At 39.7% G+C, this 27,241-nt stretch overlaps 1 protein-coding gene across 1 annotated transcript; it reads left to right on the top strand.

Moving 5' to 3' along the window:
* The first annotated feature begins 3,388 nt into the window (after positions 1 to 3,388).
* LOC131233020 (uncharacterized) lies at positions 3,389 to 21,227 on the top strand. The gene is made up of 3 exons (XM_058229582.1): positions 3,389 to 3,616; positions 6,861 to 7,384; positions 20,828 to 21,227. Exons 1-3 carry the CDS (start codon positions 3,442 to 3,444, stop codon positions 21,080 to 21,082), a joined length of 954 nt encoding a protein of 317 aa, XP_058085565.1. The 5' UTR covers positions 3,389 to 3,441; the 3' UTR covers positions 21,083 to 21,227.
* The last annotated feature ends 6,014 nt before the right edge of the window (positions 21,228 to 27,241 follow it).

Below are 27,241 nucleotides of genomic sequence, written 5' to 3'. Positions count from 1 at the left end.
GCGACTCTCTATCTCCCTCCGTTGGTCAAAACACAATATAAGAGAGAGGCGGTTCTACTACAACTAGCTGCCTGGGAATCCACACTAGCATTTGTGTGTCTGGAATGCGAACCGTCCGTCGGGTTCAACCCACCGTCAAAATGCATACCCCAGAAGTTAGGTCAATTCAATCCTTCAAGTGGGCCACGGCCTAAATATGGAGTGCTTTGGATGGTTGTCGTATTTTCAATGGTGTGGCCCACCGGATGATTGGATGGACCGTGTTGCTTTCAAGATGGGTCCACTGTTCTGTACGAGTCCGATAGCCCGCTTCACAGACAACTCTTGTCTGCGACAGTAGCATAGGAAGCAGCCGAACAAACAAGGAAAAGAGGGCCTTTGCTAATGTGCAGCTCATGTGTGTACGGCTATGAATGCATTGGTTCACATTCAGGCACGATTGCATTTTCAGGGATGTCAGTAGGCTAGGATAGGGGCGAGACAAGCTCTGTTCAAGCTCGGCTCTGTTTTATGTATACGAGATCTACTCCAACTATTAGATGTGTGATCTCGTGCTAAGCCAAGGGAGAAAATATCAGGCTTACTTCTGATTTGGGTGGGCCATACTAAAGGAAACAATTGCAAAAGAGATGTCAACCCTTAATTATTACAAGGCATGCCATGATGATTATATAAAATCCACCCCAGCCATTAGATGCCACGCCAATATTTATGTATAGATCATAAACATCAGTCCAATCCACGCTTCAAGTGGGCTACATCAAGGGAAAGAATTTGGAGGGTGAGCCTTGCCTTATATATGGTTACCAATTGTGTGGGCCCTTGAATTGACGGTGGAGCTGACTTTTGTGCTATAGACCTAGCATTGTGTGACACACATGATGGACGGGGTGGATTTCATGTCAACACTTTTTAAAATTTTGATCTTTTGTATTTTTAAAAACTTGTATTAAATCAATGTCAAGTAATTATAAACTCCATTTGTTCTTTGTGTTTTGCATTAAATTTTACGGAGCTATGGCTTTGATTTTGATATTAATTGGTTTTTTATGCTTTTATTCTTGAAAATTTCCTTTAATTAACTATCAATTAAGACTAATTTTGAAATTTTTAGGAGTGTTTGCTGAAATGATCATTTCATATACACTCTGTGTGTTATGTATTTAATTCGAATATATTTGCATTAGTTTAGTCAAGCAACGCATAACTTGGAATCCTATGTAAAGAAAATTTATTATGTGCATTTTTTTAAATGTTATAATTTAAAAGTGTATATTAAAATCATTTTTAACAATTCATAAAGTTTTATTCAAAATTCAACCTTTTTTTTTCAATATTTTTTCAACTTTTTAAAAATTTGTGATAATTTATTTGATACAAACATACATATATGTATCCCAATGATGTGATATGTAACACAATATCAATATTTCAAACACTGATCATATGTTAGACTCGGATCAAGAAAATCAAGTTAACCCGTGATTCACATGGACTACACCAATGAAACATTTGGGAGAGGGAGTCCACTCTTAACACTAAAATCGCCCCCTACGATGTTCATAAAATATCCTTTCCAACTATTAGATACCACAAGAAAACTTAGTCTCGAGGCCCCGACATCATTCCTTCCATTATTCAAGTGGGCAATAGGAAAGGATGTTATTTGGAGAGTTAGAGTTGTTGTGTACATTGTTTCCAATGGTATGGTCCACTTGAAACACTTATGGGGTTGAGCTTTGTTACATGACCCTAACATTTGGTGACACACCATAAAGTCCAGGTGAATTTCACATGAATACTATGGTGAGGACCACCTTGGCTCGTAAATCTTCTTACTAGTTTATCTCTCTTTCTTTTATTACCATTAATTAGTGCATTTTAAGTCAAAACCAGTTGGAAAGGATGAGGCAGCAGATTAGGTGATGCAGGGTACCAGCTTAGTAGGCGAGGCCCTGACTGTTGGGCCACCTTGATGTATATGTTGTACGTGAAGTCATTCATTCGTTTTGCCACCTCATTTCAATACTCAGTCTCAAAAATGGGCCCACCGAATGCATGAACCTAGCTTCACCCACGTGTCACCTATAGATAAAACCTCATAAAATGAGCCAAAGCACATAATAATAGTATACTAAATTTCTCATATGTTCTTACGTTCTAATAATCAGTCGAAGCTAACACATGTATAAATTAATCTACTACAAATATAATATTCATCATTATATAGGGATTTGAAGTGATCCACTAAACGTAGCCAGTCATCGAGCCTAATAAAAAATTCCTATATCCATGAGTACTCACACTTGTGTGAGGTAAGGAATTCACTGATTCACAATTAAACCTAGAGTAAAGATCTTTTTCATACAGGCTTTTCATCGATTTCTTTATGCAGGACAACTACATCAAGAGTAACTAAAAAATCATCCTCTAACCTACTAAATGGTTATGGTCAAACAAGATATTGATTTCATGGTCCACAGCTCTCCATTAGCTGGTGGCTAACATTTTCAATCTCAAATACACAAAGGCAATTATAAAAAGGGAAATGGTACTGTGAGGTTGACCTCATGGAAACTTCTCTCGAGGTCGACTAGTGTGGGCCCCACCATGTTGTGTGTTGAACATCCACCCCATCAGTCAGATGGACCATTCCATGGTGGACCACAGGTTTAAAAATCTAGTCAATTTACGACTTGGGTGGGCCACACCACATGTAACAGTTCAGAGGGGTTATCCTCACATTAAAACATTCATAATCATTTATTGCGCCCACCGAGATGTGGTTCACAAATCCGGCCTATCCATTGCATGTGTCCCAATTGGTTGAGGGGCCAGTCCAAGTTTCAGCCGCATCCAAAACTCAAGTGGACCCACTAATTGCTTTTATATGTTTTAGACACGTCTTCACGTGGTTTTAAATGGTATGGCCCACCTGAGTTCCGTATACCGCAGATTTTTGGGATATCCAATCAAGTGCACGGTGTAGATGTTCGACATGGTGGGGTTCCCGTGAGGTTGACCTCATAGTACGGCTTCCCTTATGAAAATTCATCTATTTTATTTACGGTCACACATGCATTACGTCTATTTTAATTTTACGCACATGAAACTATTATACAAACCAAAGTCTATAACATAATCCATGCTAGGACCTTGCGAATGGTTGGGCGTGATCTGCATTTACATAATCCATGCTAGTACTCTTTAAAATGCGTTTAAACGTGTCTCCAGATGCATATTCCGGTCCGCATGATCACGATCCGTGCCAACGCGGCACATGTGGCCATGCCACACGTGTGCTAATGTACGCACGTACCACTGTCCATTTGCACCGCCCCACGTGTGCCGCACGAGTCTCTGTACGTCTTGATTCATCACTTCCATCTCCGCTCGCAGAACCGACCTCCCAAACAACCAGAGAGAGAGAGAGAGAGAGAGATGGAGGAGAGGAGCAGAGCTCTGAGCAGCGCGGCCATGGAAGGAATATCAGAAAGGCTGTCTTCCGTAGAAGGGCTATACTATCCTCGCTCCGTCGGAGACGACGCTTTCCAACCCTCTCAGCGCAAGGCTATTCTCCATAACCTCCTCTCCAGAGATGCTGCCGTCTTCTTAGGTCATCTTCTCCCTTCCAAATCCTAGATTTTCTCCTTCTTTCCTTTCAAATCCATCACCAGGCTTTCAATTTCTTATTCCACAATAGAATCGACAATTCCTGCAAAATCGCAGTTATAGACTTCACCTAAACATTTACGCGGGCCCCATCATCAACGACACACTGTATGAAAACCCCATCACCGGCAATTCCATCAAGTCGCCCTGTGGGCCATCAATTTCTATTCCAGGGGTACAGACTTGGATGGCTAGGATTGCACGACCACCATGTTATTTCTTTTGCGGGCCTTCCATGCAAGGATCCACTGAATGGACGATCTAAGTTCACTCTTTAACTCCTCCGCCATACAGTCGATGACATGTCGCTACGAATCAACATGAGTTAACAAGAGTCACCCCTGTGGGAAATTTTTGCCTGGATATCTTACTTCAAGTTTTTTTCCCTACATTACAAGCATTTCGAAAACATGAGCCCACTTTTATGGCCCACCTGTTGATTTGTTTAGCCTAAGAATCAACCAAACTATTCATTTACATGAGCTTAATAACATGGAATAATTTTATCCAATCTTTTTTACGTGTTAATCTGATTTTTCAACGATTCCATATTTCAAGATCTACTTAGCGTGAATATGCAACTTATTACCTGTAATAAAGTTACAAGTTATCCAAACACAAAAAGTAAGTTACCTGTAAGTAAGTTACAACTTACAGCCGAACAGGATTACCTGTAACTTTCTTTCACCGGTAAGTAAGTTACATATAACCTTTTTACAACTTAAAAAAGTTACAGGCATCCAAACAGGCCCTAAGAGTTACTGATTCTATCGTGCAAAAGGCATGTAAGGAATGAATGGCAAGGATAGGTTAAAGAGAAATCACAAGCATAGGAAGCTGCTTCTACCAAATTCTGCATTAGCAGTTAAAATCTCAAATTGGGACATTATTAAAATGGACCAATATCAAGGGACTGTTTAAAACCAGATATCTTAACACTTCGATGTACCCTCAATTTCTCACCATTTGACAACAGGCAAGAATTCAGATGCAAATGGAACTTGGGACCGTTTGAAACCGGATATGTTAACAATGCAGTGGGCACTCAATTTCAAAACACCTGAGGACGTGCAGGAATCTCAATGCAAATAGAAATTGGGAGTGTTTAAAAAACCATATGTTAAAACAGATTTGAGACCTACTTGGGGACAAGTTGCATTGACCAACAAGCCCCACTTATACAAAATGAACAATGGAATGACATTGATATAAATTCTATACATTATGTCACCACTGTTTCATGTGGTGTGGTCCCACTATGATGTAAAACAGGTTTGGGCCCCACCATGATGTATTTGTTTTATCCACACCATCTATCCATTATTCTAAATCATTTTAAGTCATCAGCCCAAGGAGTGAAACAAACATTACAGTGGCCCAAGGAGTTTTTTAATGGTGGACTTTCAATCATTACTATTTTGTGTGGTGTGGTCCACCTGAGATTTAGATATGCCTCATTTTTGGAATCAAGCCCTAAAACAATCCAAAATAATGAATGGACGGCATGGATAAAAAAAATACAAGATGGTGGACCCCACAGACCATTGGACCCCATGCCTCTAGCCAAACTGCCTCCGTCAACCCGACGGAAAAAATAAAAGAAAGAAAGGAAGGGAAAACCAAAAAAAAAGGAAAGAAAGGAAGGGGTTTTCTAACCCTGCTGAAGCTGGATCGGAGAGGGAGAAGGAGACTGGGAGAGGACGAAGGAGACTGAGAGAGGGAAACGGAGGCTGAGAGAGGGAGATGGAGACATTGGAGAGGGAAGCTGCAATTCTTTCCAAAAATTCTCATTTTAAAATTTCTAACCGTTACCTGTATCTACTTGAAAAACGACTCAAGTGCCTGTATCATTTTTGTCGCCTCTTTCTCCTGTAAGAAAGTCACAGGTTCATAGAAAATTACCTGTGACTTTCCTCCCCCAAACACCAACTGCAAGTCTGTAACAAAGTCACCTGTAACTTTGTTACATCTTAGAAAAGTTACAGGCATCCAAACAGGCCCTTACAAACCCGCACATCATCTACAACACACCATACAAAACTGCTTAACTGGCGATTCCATCCTTGTTTGTTTGGTGGACCCATACCATTAATTCCGGGAGCATAGACTTGGATGGATAGGATTGCACAATCACCGTGGTATTTCTTAATGGGCTCTCCATGTGAGAACCTACTAGTCCACTGCGTCTCCCCCGCCATTTGTTTGATGGCAAGCAGCTACGGACCAACACGGATTATTTGCCTTTTCCACATTAGCGTTAATAAATTTGTCCATGCACATTTTCCTTTTATACTGCTCGATTCCTTGACACGTGATGCCCTTCACACGACTGAGTTTCTGCTATTGTATAACTCCAGGCACTGTATATTTGATCTTCTTCTTCTTCTTTTTTTTCCCTTTTGCATGATAGAAAAACAGAGAAAACTTAGCTGAAAGAAGGATTTTCAATCTGAGTCGTTGGTATATGGATTGCAAGAAACAATGTGGTGCAAAACCCACTTAGAAATAAACTTATTTTGCATGAGTTTCATAACTTAATGATGATCAGATGGTGATTGATATTAGCTTTGCTGAATCGACCTCTTGCAATTGATGGTACATGTGGTCCCAGTATTGCATCATCTGTCAGATCATGCAATGAAATTTTGTTGCGTGTTTTCACCAGATCATTCCTTGTAGGTCACAGTTCCCTTGGGCATTTGAACATTTTTTATAGAAATCGTTTCCATTTTCCATGTCAAGTATAACCTTTTAAAAAAAAAAAATTTAATTGGCCAGTTTAACCAGGTTGCTTTACTAAGTGTAAAATTGTGTTTTTTTCACCCTTACATATATTCCAATGCAAATTTTTTTTTTTTTTTCCTTGGTTACGTTGTTTGCCCTAAAAAACAATTTTGAGTTGTTTGTCAGTCGGTGATGCCAATGCTTTATTAATTCAGAATGATATGATACACAATTAACCTTTTATTTATTTATTTTTTTAAAACTTTTTTTATTGACTGGTTTAATTAGGCTGCTTTACCAAGTGTAAAATCGAAAATTTCCCCCACATATATTATTCCAATGCAAATTTTTTTTCTTGGTTAGATTGTTTGTCCTAAAAAATAGTTTTGACTTTTTTTTTTTTTTTTGAAAGGTTATTTTTGAGTTGCTTGTCAGTCTCTGATGCTATTGCTTTGTTAATTCAGAACGATATGGTAGACAATTAACTGATGCGGAGCTTCGGGAGTTTGAGAGCTTGAAAGATGATTATGAAATCAATTGGCATTTGAAGCACCTCCGAAGCTTGCTCAGTCCGACCACAGAAGAGATTCATTCTCGGTCTGTGACAGTTAAAAACCGTCGTCGTGCTTACTTAAACAAGCTTATCCGTGACGGGCAGTACTTCTCAGAGGATGCAATGAGAGAGAGGGAGCCATATCTACATCACGAGTATGTTGGGAAGTTTCAGGATCCCACTAGCAGGAGTCTATCTCGACCAGGGGAACGTTGGTCTGAAACTCTAATGCGCCGCTCGGAGGAAGCCATTTTACTTGCGAAGATTAGAGGAGAACAGCAAAGGCGAGGTATTCTTGAAAAGGATTGGGTTGGTAATGAGGTAGAGGAGCAGCAGCAGCAGGAGGAGGAGGAGGAGGAGGAAGAAGAAGAAGAAGAAGAAGAAGAAGAAGTAGAAGATGCAGAGGAAGGAAAGAATCAGTCAACCTCATCCACGGTTAACACTTAAGACCTGTGCTTATTGTTTGTTCTATCAACTTGTTGTTCATATGTTGCATCGTTGTTGAATGTTCATACTACTTTCCTTCTATTAACATTTTGCCTTTTGTACCTCAAGCATTCTCACTCCCATAAGGTGCAAGAGTTAGAAGTACTTAGTCTCATTGGTTTTTTTTCCTGATCAATCTTCAGCCTTCACTATCCATGACTCATTTATTTTTTATCATGTTTCCTGCTAGTTGGAGATTGTAGTGGGTGAGAGTGGTTCATAAGAGAAGTTAAACTACTCAATTTGAAAGAAACAACTACGATGAACTGTGAGCTAACACTTCGCTCATGAATCTGACATGTACTCGGGACATCGTGATGGATGCCATGTCAAGCACAACAATCCAATAAAAAATAATACCATTTCCACTTAATTCTTGCCACTATCCAGCCACATTCATTATTTCTTTATTACATGCATGCATGAGTTGCAACCCGATTATCGAACTAATGAGACCTCAACACCCAAATTTCTAAAGAAATAAACACATACGCACTCAAGAAATATTTGAGTAGAGGGAAAAATAACTTTATCAATATTCAAACTTATTCTCTTATGATATTAAAAAAAGAAGCTCACAACTTAGAGAAACGTGGAATGCCTACCTCCTACCAACCTCCTGTCAAATCATTTTTAATTGATTTCAAATCAATCTATAATATATTTAAGATAATAAAAATCCCAACAAAGATTTAGTCTAAAATAGAAAAAATAAATTTACTAATTACCCCCAAAATCTTCAATCACATCTTCCACATCAGCCCCCTATTCTCTACAAATGACAAATGTGATTTCTAACATTAAGGCCCCAAAATTTGCAACAAACAACTCAAAATCAGCACATGCTGGGCCTTATGGTGGGCAGTGGGCTGACATCATTCTATCTAGGTTGGAAAGAACTCGACTTTGACGAGTTTGACACTTCATACAGGTGATAGAGGTTTGGATCCAATCTTTTCAATTTCATGCCCGTGATCCATGTGCATTCAGAATAAAGCCGCTTCTTTCATTTCAAAGTATTACTTGTATTGGCCCTATCAAGTGTTAGTAGTCTTCATGCTCAATACTTGCTCAAGTTCTTCCTTTTTCTTTGAGAGTTGTTTATCCATATCGATAATGACTTTATCTTGCACGTCAAACACTTCACCATGGTACTCGAACAAACTTGTCATCCTAAAAGTCAGCGAGATATCTAAGCCATCAGGCAACTTGATCTTATAGGCATTGTCACCCAATTTTCTTTTGACTTGGCATTTACTAATCTTCTTAGACTTGAGTTTGTTGCAAGTTTCCCTTGGTAACCTTTCTTTGTGCAGATAAATCATAACCAAGTCACATTTTAATATATATAGTCCCGCCATTCGCTGCTGTTTATTTATAATTTCTCGGTACTTGGCGTTGCTCTCTTCAATCTTCTTCTTCATTTGAACTTACAAGTCTTAGATGTGCTTGGCGAAATCATTGGCATCTTTGCTCACTTGATCTTGTACCGGTATTGGTACCAAGTCAAGTACATGATATGAACTTATCCCATTTATGATCTTAAATGCGGATTTTCTAGTGGTTCCATTTACTGAGCAATTGTAGCCAAACTTGGCTTGGGATAGAGCCAAGTTCCACTGAGATATTTTCTCGCCTACAATACTCTTTAAGAGGTTACTAAGCCTTTGGTTGATTAGTCATCTATTTGAGGATGATATGCACTGGAGAATTGAAGCTAAGTCTCCAACCGCTTCCATAAAGTGCGCCAGAAGTGCCTCAAAAACTTCAATTCACGGTTGGAAGTTATGTTTTCGGCACCCTATGAAGTTGCACAATCTCTGTGAAGAATATGTTGGTGGTTTGCGTAGCGATCATCGTCCTTTCGCATGGAGTAAAGTAAGCCATCTTTGAAAAACGATCCACAAAGAAAATTGAATATGCTTCTCTCTGAGTCCTAGGATGACCCAAAAATCAAAATGAAGTCCAAAGAAATGTCCACCCATGGTATGATTGGAATGGGAAACGACACATAAAGGCCAATGTTTTGTACATTATTTTTTGGTGACTTGGCATCTGGAACATTGTGCTACGAACCCTTCAATGTTATGGCGCATACGAAGCTGGTAGTATTTTTCCTTCACCATGGTCTATATTTTATCTCTTCCAAGCTATTTACACCGCCCTCCTCCATATGTGGCTTAGATAAGAGGCTAGTAGTATTTTTCCTTCACCACGGTCAACGTTTTCTCTTTGAAAGTGTTTACCCAGTCCTCCTCCGTGTGGCTCAAATAAGATCTTTTCCTGTAATATATCGAACATACTCCGAGTATCCTACAGTTCAATTGGATTTAGTGCACTAACATGTACAATTTTAAAATATTGCTCCTCAATCATGATGGAATAAGGTGTTGGGGAGTCACTTGATACTTTGGTAGAGTGTGACGCCTGATATGTAGGCATTCAAAAATTGTACATGAGACATACATTAACTCAAATCTAGCTATCCAAATCTGACGATCCATTGTGATTCTGTGAATGGGTCTAGGTTTTAAAATAATGCTCCTTAGTCATAGTGGAATAGGGTGCTGTGGAGTTACTTCATACTTTGGAAGAGTGTGATGCTTGATATGCAATCATTCAAAAACTGTACACGAGGTGTGCATTAACTCAAATTAAACTATCAAAATCCAATGATCCATTGTGAATGGTTTATCATCCAATGTATTATTTCAACCATTCCAACCTATTATTAGTGAACACATGTTTTATGCACACTGGCCATTAGATATTTTCATTTCAATTGTCCATTAAATCTCCATAATAGGTTAAGCTTGGTAATCAAATAAGTATGATTCTTTATTTATAGGCTAAGTCGTGGTTGATGATTTGGATGGTTTAAGTTCAACTAGTTGTATGCCACTTGTATGATTTCTCAGCCCTTGCGCATCGAGATTTACACTATAGTGGAGTATGGAGGTTTTTCTTGTTGGGTGTTAACAAATGTTGGGGGTGTTTTCTTGATGCTTTTGCAAGCCTTGGGGGTGTTGCAGAATGACAATAGATTCAGAGGCTTTTCCATCCCAATACATTTTCTTTAGGGAGTTCACCAACCAAATTAATCTCTAGGATCAGCCAGCCAATTACTAGAAGAAGGAAAAGAAAAGAAAACATACAATGGTCCGAAAACATCAAACAAGTGCCCCTTTGGATCAACCACTATCAACTTCTGATCTCTAGGGGGAGGCCATGGTCACTTGGTTGGATAGCTCCGCTGGGCCTGGATTGGATGCGATGGAGTTCTCTTCTTCTTCGGGCACAAGGCTTTTGCTTTGTTGTTCATTTCCTCTTTGTTATTCTACTTCTGCCACATGGTTCTCCCTTTATTGTTTGGACAGGGGCCTTTGGATGACACTTGTATCTTGCTACATATTCCCCAAATTACAATATTGTGCATCTCTTTTCGCTGACTCTTGTTGAAATAGTTCAATCAGTAGAGCATAATATTCCTCAATTGTCATTTCCACTTCTTGAAGTAAAAGTGGATTCTCACAATGATCATTGAAGTAATATTGTGCCCTCAAAAGCCAAATCACAACTTTGTTATTGTGATAGAGACACACACATATATGGTTAATCAACGAGAGTATTTTTGTTATCATGTGTGCTCGCATCTATATGGGCTATACTCGATTGTATAGCATGGGTAGAACCATAAAGTCCCTCATGGATATTGCATCGGGTTGTGTGCATGTAGTAAGCCAATGACACAAGAGAGATAGGCCTGATGTTCTTTGTCCATGTAAATAGTGTTCACAACTGTTCATGTGCTTGGGCAGTACATGTGTGAGGTTGTCATGCAACTGGATGACTGCTAAAGTAGTGTGTTCCTTGTCTCGGGCAATTTGAGGTGTAGACTCATATCAATACATGAATGTGCACATCACTGGTAGTTGGCATATTGAACATGGGATTGAGTGAAGGAATGCTTCTAGGTCCCATTATGGGAGCATGCACTTCTTAGCACTCTGCTCATATGACCTTAGACTTGAGGACTAGTCATGGAGATTTTGTTATCTCATTGGGTGGCTTTGATACATGCTATGATTCTCCAACTGGGAATGACATACACGTGTGGTTGGGTCACTTAAATAGTCTTGTGATAGTTCAATAACGAATCTATAGACACACACATATTTGAAGTAGGTAAGTAGCATCAATTTATTAAAAGAACGCCAGAGGCGAAAAGAGAATGGACAAGGACTGCTACAACCCAAAGACCATAGACTATTTCAACATGAAAGACCAATTTGATTGGTTGATAGGCCGTTAGTCATGGCACATGCTGTCTTTTGGGTCCAAAATATTTTTGAAAAATGATTTTTCAAAAGAAAACAATAGTGTTTGTGATTTAAAGTACATGGGTTTTCTTTTGGTAGTGACCTATCAAAAATCCATCAATGGATCTTCAAGATCATCAAGTGGGGTCCACATTTAGGGCCTGAGGCCATGGGCCCACATGATGGTAGGGTGGGGATGATATGAAAGGATGTACAGATGGTGTATGTGCTGAGTGATAGAGTTTATGTGCATGAAGATCTCTTCATATGCAGGTGCTTAGGACTATTGAGAACTCTATAGTTATGAGACCCAAAGTATCCCTGGTTGTCTTTCTCCTCTCTCTTTTTTGTTGCATCTCTTCCCTGTCTAGGGTTTTAAAAAAGAGTAAAAAGGGTTCATCTCCTCGAAGAGCGAGGAATTGGGAACTAGCGGTGATCTTTCCTTGGAGGCCTGAGCTCCTAACAAGGGTTGTAGCTTAATGCTCTACTCATTGTTCCTAGAGGTCTGCTTGTAACTTTAACTTCTCTTTTGCTTCTGGAATTCAATGTTACACTTTGCCTTGTTTGAATTGATTGCACCCGGTCTTGTAAATGTGTGTTAGCATGTGCATGTGGATTAAATTCCTAACATAATGTACCACCAATTGTGTGGCACATGAAAATGTTCTATGAGGTCACTGATGACAACATCGACAACTTAACATGTAAGAGTATGGAGCTAGTGGATATGATGATTGATGAAACCAGTGTTCGAAATATCGGTATCGCGCAATGTATTGCACCCTTGGGATACAGATACGTATTGGTTATCGCATGGGATATATCGTTTGTATCGCTTAATTTATTGCACTTTTTGAGAAACATGGGGAAACATTGGGAAAATGGTTGAATTTTTCAATGAAACTTCAGGGATTATTAAAAAAGACCTTAATACACACTTTTAAATCATAAAATCTCAAAAAAGAAGTGCACATAATAGGTTTCCTTTGTATAGGGTCTAAGCTATGTGTTGTCCTATTGAACTAAGACAACTACATTCAGTATCCACCCCATCCATCTGTTTTTCCATATCACTTTAGGACATTATCCAAAAATTGCAGCAGATCCAATAATTAGGTAGACCATACCATAGGTAACAGTGGTGATTGACCATTAGTGGGCCACAAAAGTTTTGGATCAAGCTGATAATTGTTTTTTCTCTTCATTCAAACTTATGTGAGGTTATCAACAGATTGGATGCCTAATAAAATATAGGAAAAATTAAGGTGCACCCTAAGAAGTTTTTAATGGTACCGTGTTCAACTAATACTGTTTCCTTGAGTATAGTCCAATTGATAATTGGATCTTCTTAATTATTAGGATCATGTTGTAAAATGATCTGAAAAAACAGATGGACAGAGTGTACACAGAATACACACGTCAAGTTGGGCCCCACAGTACGGCTGTATGGTCTTGGGTGAGGCGGGGTCTTACCTAATCCTCTCCTATAGTACTGAGTAAACTTATTGGGCCCACCGTAAATGTACATGGTTTATCCTTGTAGTCCATTTGTTTTTCCGGCTCATTTTAGGGGTTGAGCACAAATTTGAAACATATCCAAAGGTCAAGTGGACCATACCGCAGGAAACAATAGGAATAATGATTTGCACTGTTGAAACCTCCTTGGGGCCTACAGTGATGTTTATTTTTCATCCAACCTCTTCATAAGATCACAAAGATATGGATAAAGGAAAAGAACAAATATCAGCTTGATCCAAAACTTCTTTGGCTCCCAAGGATTTTTTTAATGGTAGATGTTCAATTTGCACTATTTTCTGTGGCGTGGTCCACTTGAGCTTTGGATATGCTTCATTTTTTGGGCTAAAACCATAAAATTATATGGTAAAATGGATGGACAGAGTGGATAAAATACCTAAATTACGGTGGGCCCCATAGAGTTTATGTAGCACACTACTCATTACGCTATCCGCATCCCACCACACACTACGAAGACGGGCAGTGACGCTCCTGCAACTTGAGTGGTACGAACGGTTCAAAGTTACATGGCCCCACAATAATGTATTTATTATATCTACACCGTTCATGCATTTGGAGAGATCATTTTAGATCATGAGCCCAAAAATGAGGCATATTCAAAGCTCGTGGACCACACCACAAATAGCAGTGGGGCCGATTCTCACCGTTAAAACATTCGTAGGGCCCACCATAATGTTTATTTTCCATCCAATCTGTTCATTAGGTCACACAGACCTGGATGAAGAGGAAAAACAAATATCATATTGATCCAAAACTCTTGTGACCCCAAAAGGGTTTCAATGGTAAACGTTTAATCTCCCACTCCTGTTTGCAGTGTGGTCCACTTGATCTTTGGATCTGTCTTATTTTTCGGCTCAAGCCTTACGACGAGCTTGCCAAATCGACGAACGGTTTGGATATAACACATACCTCATGATGGGACCCACGAAACTTGGCGACGTCAACACACCAGTTAACTCGGTGGTGTGCAGTACACCAGCCAACTCAATTTCTATAAAAAGGGCTCAGATGCCTTTTTTTTCAAAGCAGAGAGGGTTTCGGCCTTCCAAAACCCTAAAATCTCTCCCAAATCTCACATATCTTCGGATTTTGGCGAGGATTTCTCTAGATTTCAGCAAGGATTTCGTCGGATTTCGCCCAAATACTTGGATTTCTCCAGATTTCGACGGATTTCTCTTCCAAATCGGAGATTTTGTTTGCACTAACCTACGGACGACGCTTTGATTCGAATGGCCCACCAAAGGGAAGCTTCCAATCATGGCAATCTCTTGTACAGGTATCGAAATCCACCTGTTGAAAGTTTCTCTATATATATTTTTAATTTTTCCGATGTTTTTTTTGGGATAATGACGCTGTCCCGAACGATATTTGGTGTTTTTTTTTTAAAAAAAAAACTTGGTATCTTTCGAAGGTTTCGTGTCGCCGGACTGCGATACTGATAATATCGGCCGATATATCGACCGATAGTATCGATATTTCGAACACCGGATGAAACTAAGGAGAGTTAAAAAAACCTTGCATACAGGAGCCTAAGTGGAAAGGGCCAAAATGCCTTTTTTGAATTGATTGCATCAGGCCTTATACATGCATGTGAGCATGGTATATGGGGATTAAATTTGCAACATAATGTACCACCAATTTTGTGGCATATGAGAATGATCTATGAGGTCTTTCATGACAACGTTGATAGGTAAAAGTATGGAGCTAGTGAATATGATGAAACTAAGGAGAGTAAAAAACAGCATGCAGGAGCCTAAGTGGAAAGGCGCAAAATGCCCTTTTTGAATTGATTGCATCAGGTCTTATTCATGCATGTGAGCATGGTGCATGGGGATTAAATTCACAACATAATGTACTACAACTTTTGTGGCATATGAGAACGATCAATGAGGTCATCGATGACAACGTTGACAGGTAAGAGTATGGAGCTAGTTGATGTGATGAAACTAAGGAGAGTTAAAATATCTTGCATACGGGAGCCCAAGTGGAAAGGGGCAAAAATAGAGAATGTGGTGGATACATGCTTTGATATATAGGGAAGGAAAGCAATAGAAATGGTGTGGGGATAGTAGTAGATAAAGATTTAGAAAATAAAGTTGTAGATAGTAAGAGAGTAAGTGATAGGTTTTCATTAATAAAGCTTGTGTTGGGAGAGGAGATAATCAATATCAATAGTTCATTTGCACCATAGGCATGGTTAAATAATAGAATCAAGAGACAATTATGTGAGGACACAAATGGACTATTGTAAGGAATTCCGAATGGAGAGAGTATATTTGTAGGAGGAGACTTAAAATAGTCATGTAAGAAAAGACAATAGAGGATATGAAATGGTTCATGGAGGATACATTTTTGGGAGAAGAAATGAGGTGGGGATGCTATCCTTTATTTTGCTATGGCATATGATTTGGTTCTTGCAAACATAGACATTAAGGTAAAGATGAACATTTAATAACCTTCAAAGTGGATCATATACAAGCTAAATTGACTTCTTTGTACTTAGGAAGACAAATTGATTGATATGTGAAGATTGCAAGGTTATACCAGAGGAGAGTTTGACTTTGCAACATAGGTTAATGGCTATGGATGTTTCTATTAAGAGATATGAGAGGGAGTGAAATTAATAGGTTTCTAAGGTGGTGGAATTTAAGAGAAGATAAAGTAGTGTCATTTAACAAGAAATTGATAGAAGAAGTGGGTGGAATGTTGAGGAAGAACTTAATGTTATGTGGAACAAGATGGTTGAGTGCACTAGCAAAGTGGTAAAACAAATCTTACTAGTATTTAGCGGGAAAAGCCACTCATATGAAGAAAGTTGGTGGTGTAATTATGGGTTGGACGGGCTATTAAAGAGAAATGATAGTGTTTTAAGGCTTGGTAAGCAACTAGAAATGAGAAAATTTTAGAGGAATGTAGAAACACCAAAAGGAATGTTAAGAAAATAATGAGGTTCTTTAAGGCATATGATGATCTGTATGAAAGATATATTCAAACTTGCAAAAATGAGAGAGAGGAAGGGTAGGACCTAGATCATGTAAGATGCTTTGAGAAAGATGATAAGAAGATATTGGTCAAGGATAATGAGATCAATGAGAGGTGGAGAAGTTATTTTCAAAACCTGTTAAATGGCAAACATTCTAAGAGCATAAGGACAGAAGGAATTATAAACTCGAATGATGTCAGCGACCGTAGATACTGTTGTAGGATAAGGATATTTGAGAAGAGAAAGAAGCTTTGAGAAATATGAAGACAAGAAAGGCCCTAGGAATAGATGGTATACCGACAGAGGTTTGGAAATGCACGAGATAATGGTTTATTTTGGTTGACAAAGTTGTTTAACAAGATTGTAGGGTCAAAGAAAATGTCAAACAAATGGAGGTACCAAAGCTGCACACTATCTTGAGTTTAAACTTCACCAACTATGTTGGGATTAAACTTATGAGGTAAGTGAGAGAGAGTGGGATTAAACTTATGAGGTAAATGAGAGAGAGTGGGATTAAACTTTTGAGGTAATTGAGGGAGGGAGGGAGGGAGGGGGCACCCATATCATCTTTTTTGACTTAGAGAAAACATATGATAGGGTCCCTAGAGAGTTAAGATTGCTGACCAAGAAGTACCCCAAAGTGACCATTTAGTTATCTTGTGCCAATAATTCATGAGAGTGGAGAGATTGAGAAAGTTATTGCTCACAGAATTCAAGCTGCATGGAAGAGGTGGAGATGTGCCTCTAGAATTTTACTTGATTGCCATGTCAATCAAAATAAAGAGGAAATTTCATAGGATTAGGCAACTGGTTATCAGACCAGCCATTTTTTGTGGGACAGAATGTTGGGCAGTCAAGGATGATGTTCATATAAGAAGAGCGTAGCTAAATGAGGATGTTGAGAAGGATGAGTGGCAGGACAAAGGGAACTTAGGAGTGGCATCAATTGGTAATAAGATGAGGAAAAGTAGACTCCAATGGTTTGGTAATGTGCAACGAAGACCAAAAATTGCACTAGGAGCAGTGGTTCAAGTTGAAGGCTCTAAAAAGACAAGGGGAAGTCCCAAAAGGATGTCAATGGAGGTAGTAAGAAAAGATTTGATGACCTATGGTTTAATTGAGGATACGGCCATTGATAGTGGAATGGCTGAAGGATTCTTGTACCTGACCCCAATTACTTGGGATGAGGCTTAGATGACAATGATGGTATATGCTATGCATAAAGAACCATTTCAAACATTTATTACAGCTCTAAATGTTATTAATTTAATTATTAAATATCGATTCAAGTCGAGTAAGTTATCTGAGGCCCTGTTTGTTAAATCTGAAGTCTAAAGACTGAATCAAAAATCTGAAGCCTGAATCTGAAATCCGAAGTCAAAAAACTTGTTTGATGATTATGGCTGAAGTCTGAAAATTAAGTATTGAATTTGAAACAACTGGTTTGTTAACAAACATCTGAAATGTCTGAAATATGTTAATTTGTCACATTTGCCCCTATTTCCTATTTGAAATGTTTTACATTATAAAGAAATTATTTTTTATTAAATGAAAATAAAATCATCAAATAAACTAAAATACTTAATAGAAAACTAAAATATCATTATTCATAAAAAAACAGATTAAGAAAATCACCACTTTTGGATCCGGGAACGTAGATTGTCTACCGACGATGGATGGTGTTGTGTTGCCCCCACCATGATGTGTGTTTTATCCACATCGTCTATTTGTTTTTTTTCCAGATAATTTTAAGGAATGATCCAAAATGAGGAAGATCCAAATCTCATGTGGACCACACCATAGGAAACAGTAGTGATTGAATGCCCACCATTAAAAGCTTCTTAGTGACCTCAAAAGTTTTGAATGAAGCCGATATTTATGTTTACCCTTAGTCAACAGGTTGGATGGTAAATAAACATTATAGTGGGCCTTTGGAAGTTCTTAACGGTGAACGTTCAATCACCACTGTTTTTTTAATGGCATGGTCCACTTGAGATTTGGATCTATCTCATTTTTGGTCTCATGCCATAAAATTATCTAGAAAAATAGATAGACAGCATGGACAAAACATATATATCATGGTGGGCCACTTAGCACTGTCCAGTAGCCACCACGCTGCCATGCAATCCGCTTCTAGATCCGAGATCCACCAAACCCACACCATCTAGGAAGCGGATTGCGTGGTGTGCTCGTGTCGATGTCACCAAGTCATGTGAGCTACTCCATAATGTATGTGTTATATCCATACGGTACATTCATTTAGCGACATCATTTTAAGACGTAAGACAAAAAAATGAGTCAGAGATAAAGCTCAAGTGGACCACAAAACAGAAAGCAGTGGGACAATGATTCCTACCGTTGAAACATTCTTATGGCCCACCATTATGTTTATTTGTCATCCAACTTGTTCACGAGGTCACAAAGACGAGGATGAAGGGAAAAAAACATATATCAGATTGATTCAAAACTTCTGTGGCCGTAAGAAGTTTTCGATGGAAGACATTCAATCCCCCTGCTTTTTTTGGTGTGGTCTACTTGAACTTTAGATCTGCTTCATTTTTGAGCTCATGCCCTAAAATTATCTATTAAAATGGGCGGACGGTGGGGATATAACACAGAGACCATGGTGGAGTCTAAAAAACTTGTGACGTTAACGCACCAAGAAGTTCACCGACACAATCAGTTTCACAAATCCTATTTAGGGGGAGGCTGATTGCGTAGGGAATAATTCACTACGCTTAGCGTATTGAATAAACTCTTTGTGGTCCACCATGATTTACATACTTTATCCGTCTGTCCATCCATTTTAACAGATAATTTTATGACTTGATCCCAAAACTGAGACCACACCATAGGAAACAGTTGAATTGAATGTCTACCGTTGAAAAATTCTTGAGGGCCACAGAAATTTTGGATCAAGTTTATATTTGTTTTTTCCCTTCATCCATGTCTGTATGATCTTATGAACAGATTGGATGACAAATAAACATCACTACAGGGCCTAGAAAGGTTTCAACGGTAGAAATCATTATCCCCACTGTTTCCAGTGGGATGATCCACTTGATCTTTGGATATGCTTCAATTTTGGGCTCAACCCCTTAAGTTAGATGGAAAAACGGATGGACGGCATGGGTAGACCACATACATTCAAGGTGGGCCCAACTTAGTTTATTAGCACGATAAGAGCGTACTGAGTAACTTAGTACACAATCTGATTTCTATTTGGGGAGGGTACTACCAACCAGGACAATATGGATGCTCCTATGAGGGGCTCTGTGGGGCCTACCTTGATATATATGTTTTATCCACACCGTCCATCCATTTTTTCATAGCATTTTAGGGCACAAGATAAAAAAATGAAGTAGATATAAGGCTCACTGGGCCACACTACTATAAACAGTGGGAACTGAGAGCCTACCATTAAAAACTTCTTAGAGCTACAGAAGGCTTTGATCAATCTGATATATGTGTTTTCCCTTTATCCAGGTCCTTTTGACATTATGGAGAGGTTATATGACAAATAAACCTTACGATGGACCCTGGAAAGGTTTCAAGGATAGTTATTCAATTCCCCTTTTCTCTTTATAGCGTGGTCCACTTGAGCTTTGGATGTGCCTCGTTTTTAGGGCTCATGCTCAAGAATGATTTAGAAAAGTTGATGTACGGTATGGATCTAACACATAAGTCATGTTGGGCAATTTTAGAAGGAAAAATTAAGTTGTGTATTACAGATGGAATATCCTTTGCAATCTGCAAGGGCGCAAGGGCAATTTTAGAAGGAAAAAAATTTTGGTTTCACAATAATTGGCGGAGCGCATTCTGCATTCCCCGTTAAGCCAGACCTCTTTGGCAGAAAATATTCCGTGAAAATGATGGAAGTTTTTCTGAATTCAGAGTTAACAAACAAAGCTTAATGTGGAGCGCTTTCAGCGTTCTGCATTAAGTTAATTTTTTAAGCGTTAACAAACACGCCCTGAGTCTTCAAGTCACCCCGATCTGGCTGAACATCGAGTTGAGTTTTCTGGTTTTTGAACTTTGGTTCTATCTAAATAGGGGCCCATAATTTGGACCGCCTAATTTGAGTTAACTTGACACATTGTTTGAGGTTCCTTTGCTCGTCCCGAAGTGTATGGGGAACCGAGGAATAGTTGCACTCCCAAGAGACAGTATATGCTGTTGAGGACTTGTATAATAGTCACCAAGGATATGCATGTCATCTATAAAATTGTCTACAATGGCCAAATTTCAGTGGTCTAGATTATGGATCTGATGGGCAGCCCTGCCATGGATGTCCCGATCACTACAACTCTCCCAGATGAGACAGATACTTACCCTTTGATCAGTGGCCTGTGAGTTGAAGGTTGGGAAACAAATACAGCAATGGTCTACACTGAGCAGGAAAAAGAAACCAATGGCAGTGAATGCATAGAGCAATGGTCTACAGCTAACTGTATATTTCCGAATGCAACTATTTGTGGCATCTATTATTTTATTATTATTTTTTCTCAGCTGATTGCAACTGTCTCAAATTTCCGATATTCACATTGGTTTCAGGTGAATCATGTGGATGGAGGATCGCATAACAATGCCAAGGATGCCAATGCAGAGCATCATGAAGAAGCCATATCTGCTGCAGAGATGCAAGATCAGATGGAGCAATTCACACACATCATGCAGCAGAAATTTTTGACAGGAGAAGATTCTCAGCATTTGGATTATTCTAAGATAGACAACAATGAAACACTGGATGATGACTGGTTGAGGGAGGCCAATGAAGATGCTGAGGAGAAGTACTTTGCTGAAGATTAGATAATGTAAGTTCCAAAAGACTCAGATATTCAGAGAAGTTGTAAAGTGGCAAATGCCTTCTTTCTTGAAGCTGTTGCTTCTGTTCATTAGGTATAAGAGTATGAGCTCCGGACCTTTCATCCATTGGGTCCCGGTTGATGGGCTACCCCAAAAATTGCTCCATTTGTATGATCCTGGCTACTGATTGGAGGGCTTCTGAAGAGTATAGATGGATGCTGAAGTCCAATTTACGGTTGGGGTTCAATGGTTAACAGTCTTCCAATCGTGGCTATGATGGCTCAGCTGGTGTGACTTTTGGTATACTCTGTGTGGAGAGAGAGAGAGAGGAAGGGCCTAACCAGCTTAGAAGTTAGGGCTAGGGCCTAACCAGCTTAGAAGTTAGCTAGGGCCTAACCAGCTTAGAAGTTAGGGCTAGGGCCTAACCAGCTTAGAAGTTAGCTAGGGCCTAACCAGCTTAGAAGTTAGCTAGGGCCTAACCAGCTTAGAAGTTAGGGCTAGGGCCTAACCAGCTTAGAAGTTAGCTAAGGCCTAACCAGCTTAGAAGTTAGGGAGGGCCTAACCAGCTTAGAAGTTAGGGAGGGCCTAACTAGCTTTTAGAAGTTAGGGGAAGTTAGGGCTAGGGCCTAACCAGCTTAGAAGTTAGGGAGGGCCTAACCAGCTTAGAAGTTAGGAGAAGTTAGGGCTAGGGCCTAACCAGCTTAGAAGTTAAGGCTCAATTAAAAGGTCTTCCTGTTTTATTCCAGAGCCCCAAAATCAGCCCCATCTGTGATTCAGGTGGTCCACATGATTGGAATAGTGTACGAAGCAGAGCTCACCCTCCAAATTGTGGCCCACCTCAATCACTAATGAGCCTGATTTTGGGCCCTAGGCCTAAGGTTTACTGTGGCATCTAATAGTTAAGAGTGAATTCAATATAATCATCACGGTGGGCCCAATAAAAAATCAAGGGAGGGCGTCATGAAAACTACTATTCCTTCAAAATGAGGTTTGGGGTCCAACCGGCTGGTGTATAGGTCGAGGTCCAACCAGAGATAACTCCAACCTTTCATGTACTGTGACATCCCACCCATCTAATAGGTTGACCCATCATGATCATCACCTTTGTAATAGCTCCATGACATCCACTCAGTGAGTGGACCACACTTGTGTTTTACTATTTACCAATGTTTGGTCGTTGTTTTATATGGTGTGAGCCAGTTAGAGCTGTACATGAACTGAGTTAGCTCGGTTAACTCACTTGACTCGACTGAGAAAAGCTCGACTCGGCTTGGCTCGAAATTGGGTTCTAGTCAAGTCGAGTTGATTTTTTGATCTCGAAATTTTTTCGAGTCGAGTCCAAGCTAGACCGAGCTCAACTCGGAACTTGACTTGGTTCAAATCGATTTAACTCAAATCTAGTTTACGTAATATAAATAATATGTAAATATATTATATATTATATATTAAAAACCCTAAAACCTAAACTCAATCGTAGCTCGTAGGCTTGAACTTGACTTGAAAGATTGAGCTCGAGTTGGCTCGAGCTGCTGACCGAGCTGAGCCAAGCCGAGCCGAGTTGTGCCAAGCTCGACTCAATTCAGCTCGTGTACTGCTCTAGAGCCAGTTGATGCATAGATAGCGATCATCGTGGTGGTGCCAATCCTTTTTTTTTTTAACACCCCCACCCCCCTCGCCCCATCGATGGTGCCAATCTGTCAGAAGGGTTGGATGTCACATGCACTTAATAATTTGCAAGTTATCATGTGGTTGTACTATGGCCTGTGGTTCAATAGGTTGGTCTAAAGAACTTCCTTTTGTGGAATAAAGAGCTATTTGTTAGGAACAGCAAGGACTCAACCTTGATTCAAGTGGGCCACAACACTAGAAATAATTGCGAGAGAGACATACATTTTGTGTGTAAAATCTTGCCTGCATTTGCCGTGGCACCTCATTGGATCGAGTGATGAAGAACTTGGATATTAGTGTTTAGTGTTGGATACCCTCTTCTATGATTAGATTGTGGGAGAGTTTCACAGATTATGGACGCTAATTGTTTGTTTGTTTTGCCAATTACCATGCTGATTGATGTAGAGGAAAAGTGTCAATCTTATGATTTTACCACCGCCAAATCAAACACGGGAATTGTCGGTCAAATGCGGACTTATTCATGTGATAGTTAAAAGAATTTGCCATTATTGCACTTTTCATGACATTACACTGCCGATAAACCAAACATGGAATCGATGGTCAAATGTTGATGATGGGAGGCATATAAAGTAAATTGTAGTCATTGCAAATTGCACTTTTTCATGGCGGTAATGTGAAATTCTTGAATTTAATCAACGACATTAATGTATAATGTATCTTGGTGATGATTTGATATTGAAGTAATGTGAAATTATCATTATTATAATTTTATCGCATATAAATCAAACATGAGAATAAAATGTTGTCAGGAGATAAATAAAGTAATTTATAATCATGGTACATTTTCTTTACATTATCGTGGTCAACAGTGAAATATATATGCTGTAAAAGTTTTCCCTTTGGTCAGGAATTTGTACCCCTTTAAAAGTTGGATGCAAGTGTTTTTTTATCTTATTTTAGTTGAATGTTGTTTAGAGCCGAACTTCTGTATTTCTTGGTGCTTTTGAATGTGCTCTCTCAAACTCCCTATCCACCTCTACTCGTCCAAATGACTAAAACATTAACAGAAAAAGGAGTTGTGAAGAACCCTTTCATGGGTGTGTTTTTGTTTTTGTTTTTTTTTTTTTAAAAAAAAAAATTATTATTATAAAAAAAACTTTGATAATTATATTCATAAAATGGCTAAAATCACAAATTTACAAGAATAGAATACAAAGGGAATTAGAAATCCTGCCAACAATCTTGAAATGAAGAGTAATCTTGGATGATGCTAACACCCACGCCATGACATAGGCTTTACCATTACAAAATACTCGGGAAACGTTCCCTTTATGATTTCTAAAGCATTGATCATTCCTCTCAAACTAGATGGCTCAGATATCCGCCAATGAACTTAGTCACCAAAATTTCCTCCTAATGATTCCCTTTTGCAGGAGATATGTCCTAAGAATTGAGAAATTGACTAAGGGTAATCTCTAATTCGAAGGATAATTACCCTTTAATGTGCATTACGCATTCCAAGGTGGGGCAGGAACCGGCAGGTCCGAACAAATCATTAGGTGCCCCAAACATGAAGATTACCATGTGCAAAAGTCAGGCTTGTCCACTCATCTAGTGGCCCACCTCTCCATGAAAACAACGAATGGCTTCCACTTATGTTTAGTCAATGGATTGACCATCATCATCATCATCCCAGTGGAACGCTGTTTAGCTGCAACTAATCTGTTGCGACCTTGGATCCAGCCGGGTAGGTGCTACTCTGACCGTGGGGCCCAACTTGATGTATGCTTTTTATATCCATGTTATCCATCCATTTGCCAGATTATTTTACGGCATGGTCTAACAATGAGGCATGTATAAATCTCATGTGGACCACACAACAAGGATTGAATTCCACCATTAAAAGCTTCTTAGGGCCAAAAAAGTTTTGGATCAAGCTGCTGTTAGTGTTTTCCCTTCATTCAAGTCTGCATGACCTATCAACAGGTTGGATTGCAAATAAACATTACAGTGGACCTTAGGAATTTTTTAATGGTGGGTGCTCAATAACCAATGTATCCTGTGGTTTGGTCCACATTAGACATGTATTTGCTTCATTTTTTGGACCATGCTCTATAATAAGTTGCCAAAATGAAGGACAATGCAGATATACAATGTATGCATCGAGGTAAGCCCCATTGTCAGTGTCACACCCACCTCACTCACCTGGGTGGATCCTAGGACGCAGCTAATCCGCGTTCTTTCCTGGTGGGGGCGAGGGCCACCTTATGCTTGCGTTGGTAGTATGCTGCCGAAGCGGCTTGCGTCCAACCCCACCTAAACAATAATCCGTCCACATAGAAGTTCCTGTGGAGCCTACCGGGATTTATATGTTTATCCATGCTGTCCATCCATTTTCCCAGGTTATCATATCTTAAAATGACATGAGAAAATGAGAAAATGGATAAACGGCGTGAATAAACAGATACACCATAGTGGCCCCACAGGAGCCCCTATATGAACATATTGGTCCGTACACAATCCGCTTTGGTGTGCTGCATGTAAAGTCTCCTGCGGGGCATGGAAACCAAAAGCTAGTCATGAATCAAGTATGCGAGTAAATCAAGCATGCAATGCTTCCCAGTAGAGTTCAATGTAATGGAATCATCAACGTGGCATGGCCCATTCGCACATAATTCCCATACAAAAGTTGCATATAAAGCACGAGTCCATTTGCTGAGAATACAGCCATTTGTAGAGAATACAGCATGATATGATGTGACTCATGATGAGAAAAGGGGGGACGTTGATTAGGTACTGCCCCAGCCGCCATGTAATGGAATGTGATTGGACAATGGGCTGTTGTTAAAGGTAAGGCCCCGTGCAAAGTGCAGGAGCACAGATTGCGTCTTACCCTGCCTGTCTCCAGCTGGAACGACTAGGAGCTTTGAGTAGCAACTGTGTCCGTCCATTTTCCCCTATCAATTCAGGATATATGCTCAAACTTGAAGCATATCCAAAACAGAAAATGGCTACACATTTACGTTTAGGAAAACCTAAGCCATGGTAGAACTTTAGGAACGGTTAGTCATTGATTGGAACGGTAGATGGGGCGTGGCACAAATGATGGGGACCTACAAATGTAGTGCCACTAGATTGCACGTATGTTGTGTGGCTGGGTGCAGATAGCCCCGGTGCGGCTGGTATGGGTGGGGTGCGTGTGAGAAAGGATGATGGGTAGGTACGGTCAAGCACAGTAGCAAAAGCAGGTTTGAATTGCTTAATTCAATTATTTCTTTCTTCCTATCCATCGGGTCAATCACGAATGATCACATACGCTCAAACGCATGTGAGTTCCTGTGCGTTGGAGCTTCTGTGGGGCCCACTGTGTATATCTGGAATTCAAATTGTGCATCAGTGTCCCCCTATGTTCACCGTACTGCCCAAAAAATGAGGCTTATCCAAAACTCAGGTGGACCACACCACAACGAACAGTGTATAATCACATGAAATTACCGGCCCACCTGAGTTATGGAATGGCCTGATTTTTGGGATGTTGCGCATCTGGTGACATGGATTGGATACCATGTACATAGCAGGTTGGACCATAATTGCAATCTGGAAAATTCTATGGTAGGTCCCACTTACCTCCCCTTTGTTCCTTGTTCTGTGGCCCACCTGAGTTCCACTTCCCACTTAAAAAAGATTGGATGGCTAGGATCTGCAGTCATTATAGAACCGCAGGCGTACATATTGATTCCATAGACATCTATTTACACTGATATTGATTTATGTTGCCCACTCATTTCCGCATGATTGTTGCGTGCATCCGAAAGTTTACACGTGAAATCCAAGATGACCGTCCAGCTCACGTGAGATCTCCTGTAGTAGGTGTGCACACGTACCATGCATGTGTCATGGTTCACTGTTTCAATTCACAGGCAAGATCTTACTACTAAGGTATGTGAACGGCAGATCTTGAAGATTAGGACCCATGAAGAAAATCTCTAGGTGAATTTTGGTGAAGGACTGGTTTATAGGTCTGGACCTGGTGATCGGGTCTAAATGATCTATCCAAGCCCAGGCTAAGCGGATCAGGCCAGGTGGCCTGACTTGGTAGCTCGGCCCATTGAGGCACTAATGTGGATTTGAGGACAAGCAACGTTAGAATGAGAACTGAACTAAACGGTCCATTTTTGTATAAAGTACCTTTTTATGGTCACAAATTCGGTACAAGTCGTCCATTGGATTTTATTATCTTCCTTTAGAACATTTTAAAAATAGATAACTAGGGACACATGGTTCTGCAAGCAGATCATAGGATCTCAGCTGGTAATTGCAATTATTCTAAGTGGAATCCAGTTCAAGGTCTAACCTGTTCTGGTGTTTTTTATTAGCCTGTGAAATAATGGAAGTTGGGTTTATTTATTTATTGCCAAGCAATTCCCATACTCGAAAAATTCAAGAACACGTGCATCATGGCCCATCAGAACGATGGTCCAGATTGTGGAATCTCGAACTCATCCTTGTAGAAGACTCGCATTGCGCATCTAA

Source organism: Magnolia sinica, chromosome 18 (assembly GCF_029962835.1).
Source record: "Magnolia sinica isolate HGM2019 chromosome 18, MsV1, whole genome shotgun sequence".
Taxonomy (NCBI): Eukaryota; Viridiplantae; Streptophyta; class Magnoliopsida; order Magnoliales; family Magnoliaceae; genus Magnolia; species Magnolia sinica.
This window is presented reverse-complemented; position numbering and strand designations above follow the sequence as displayed.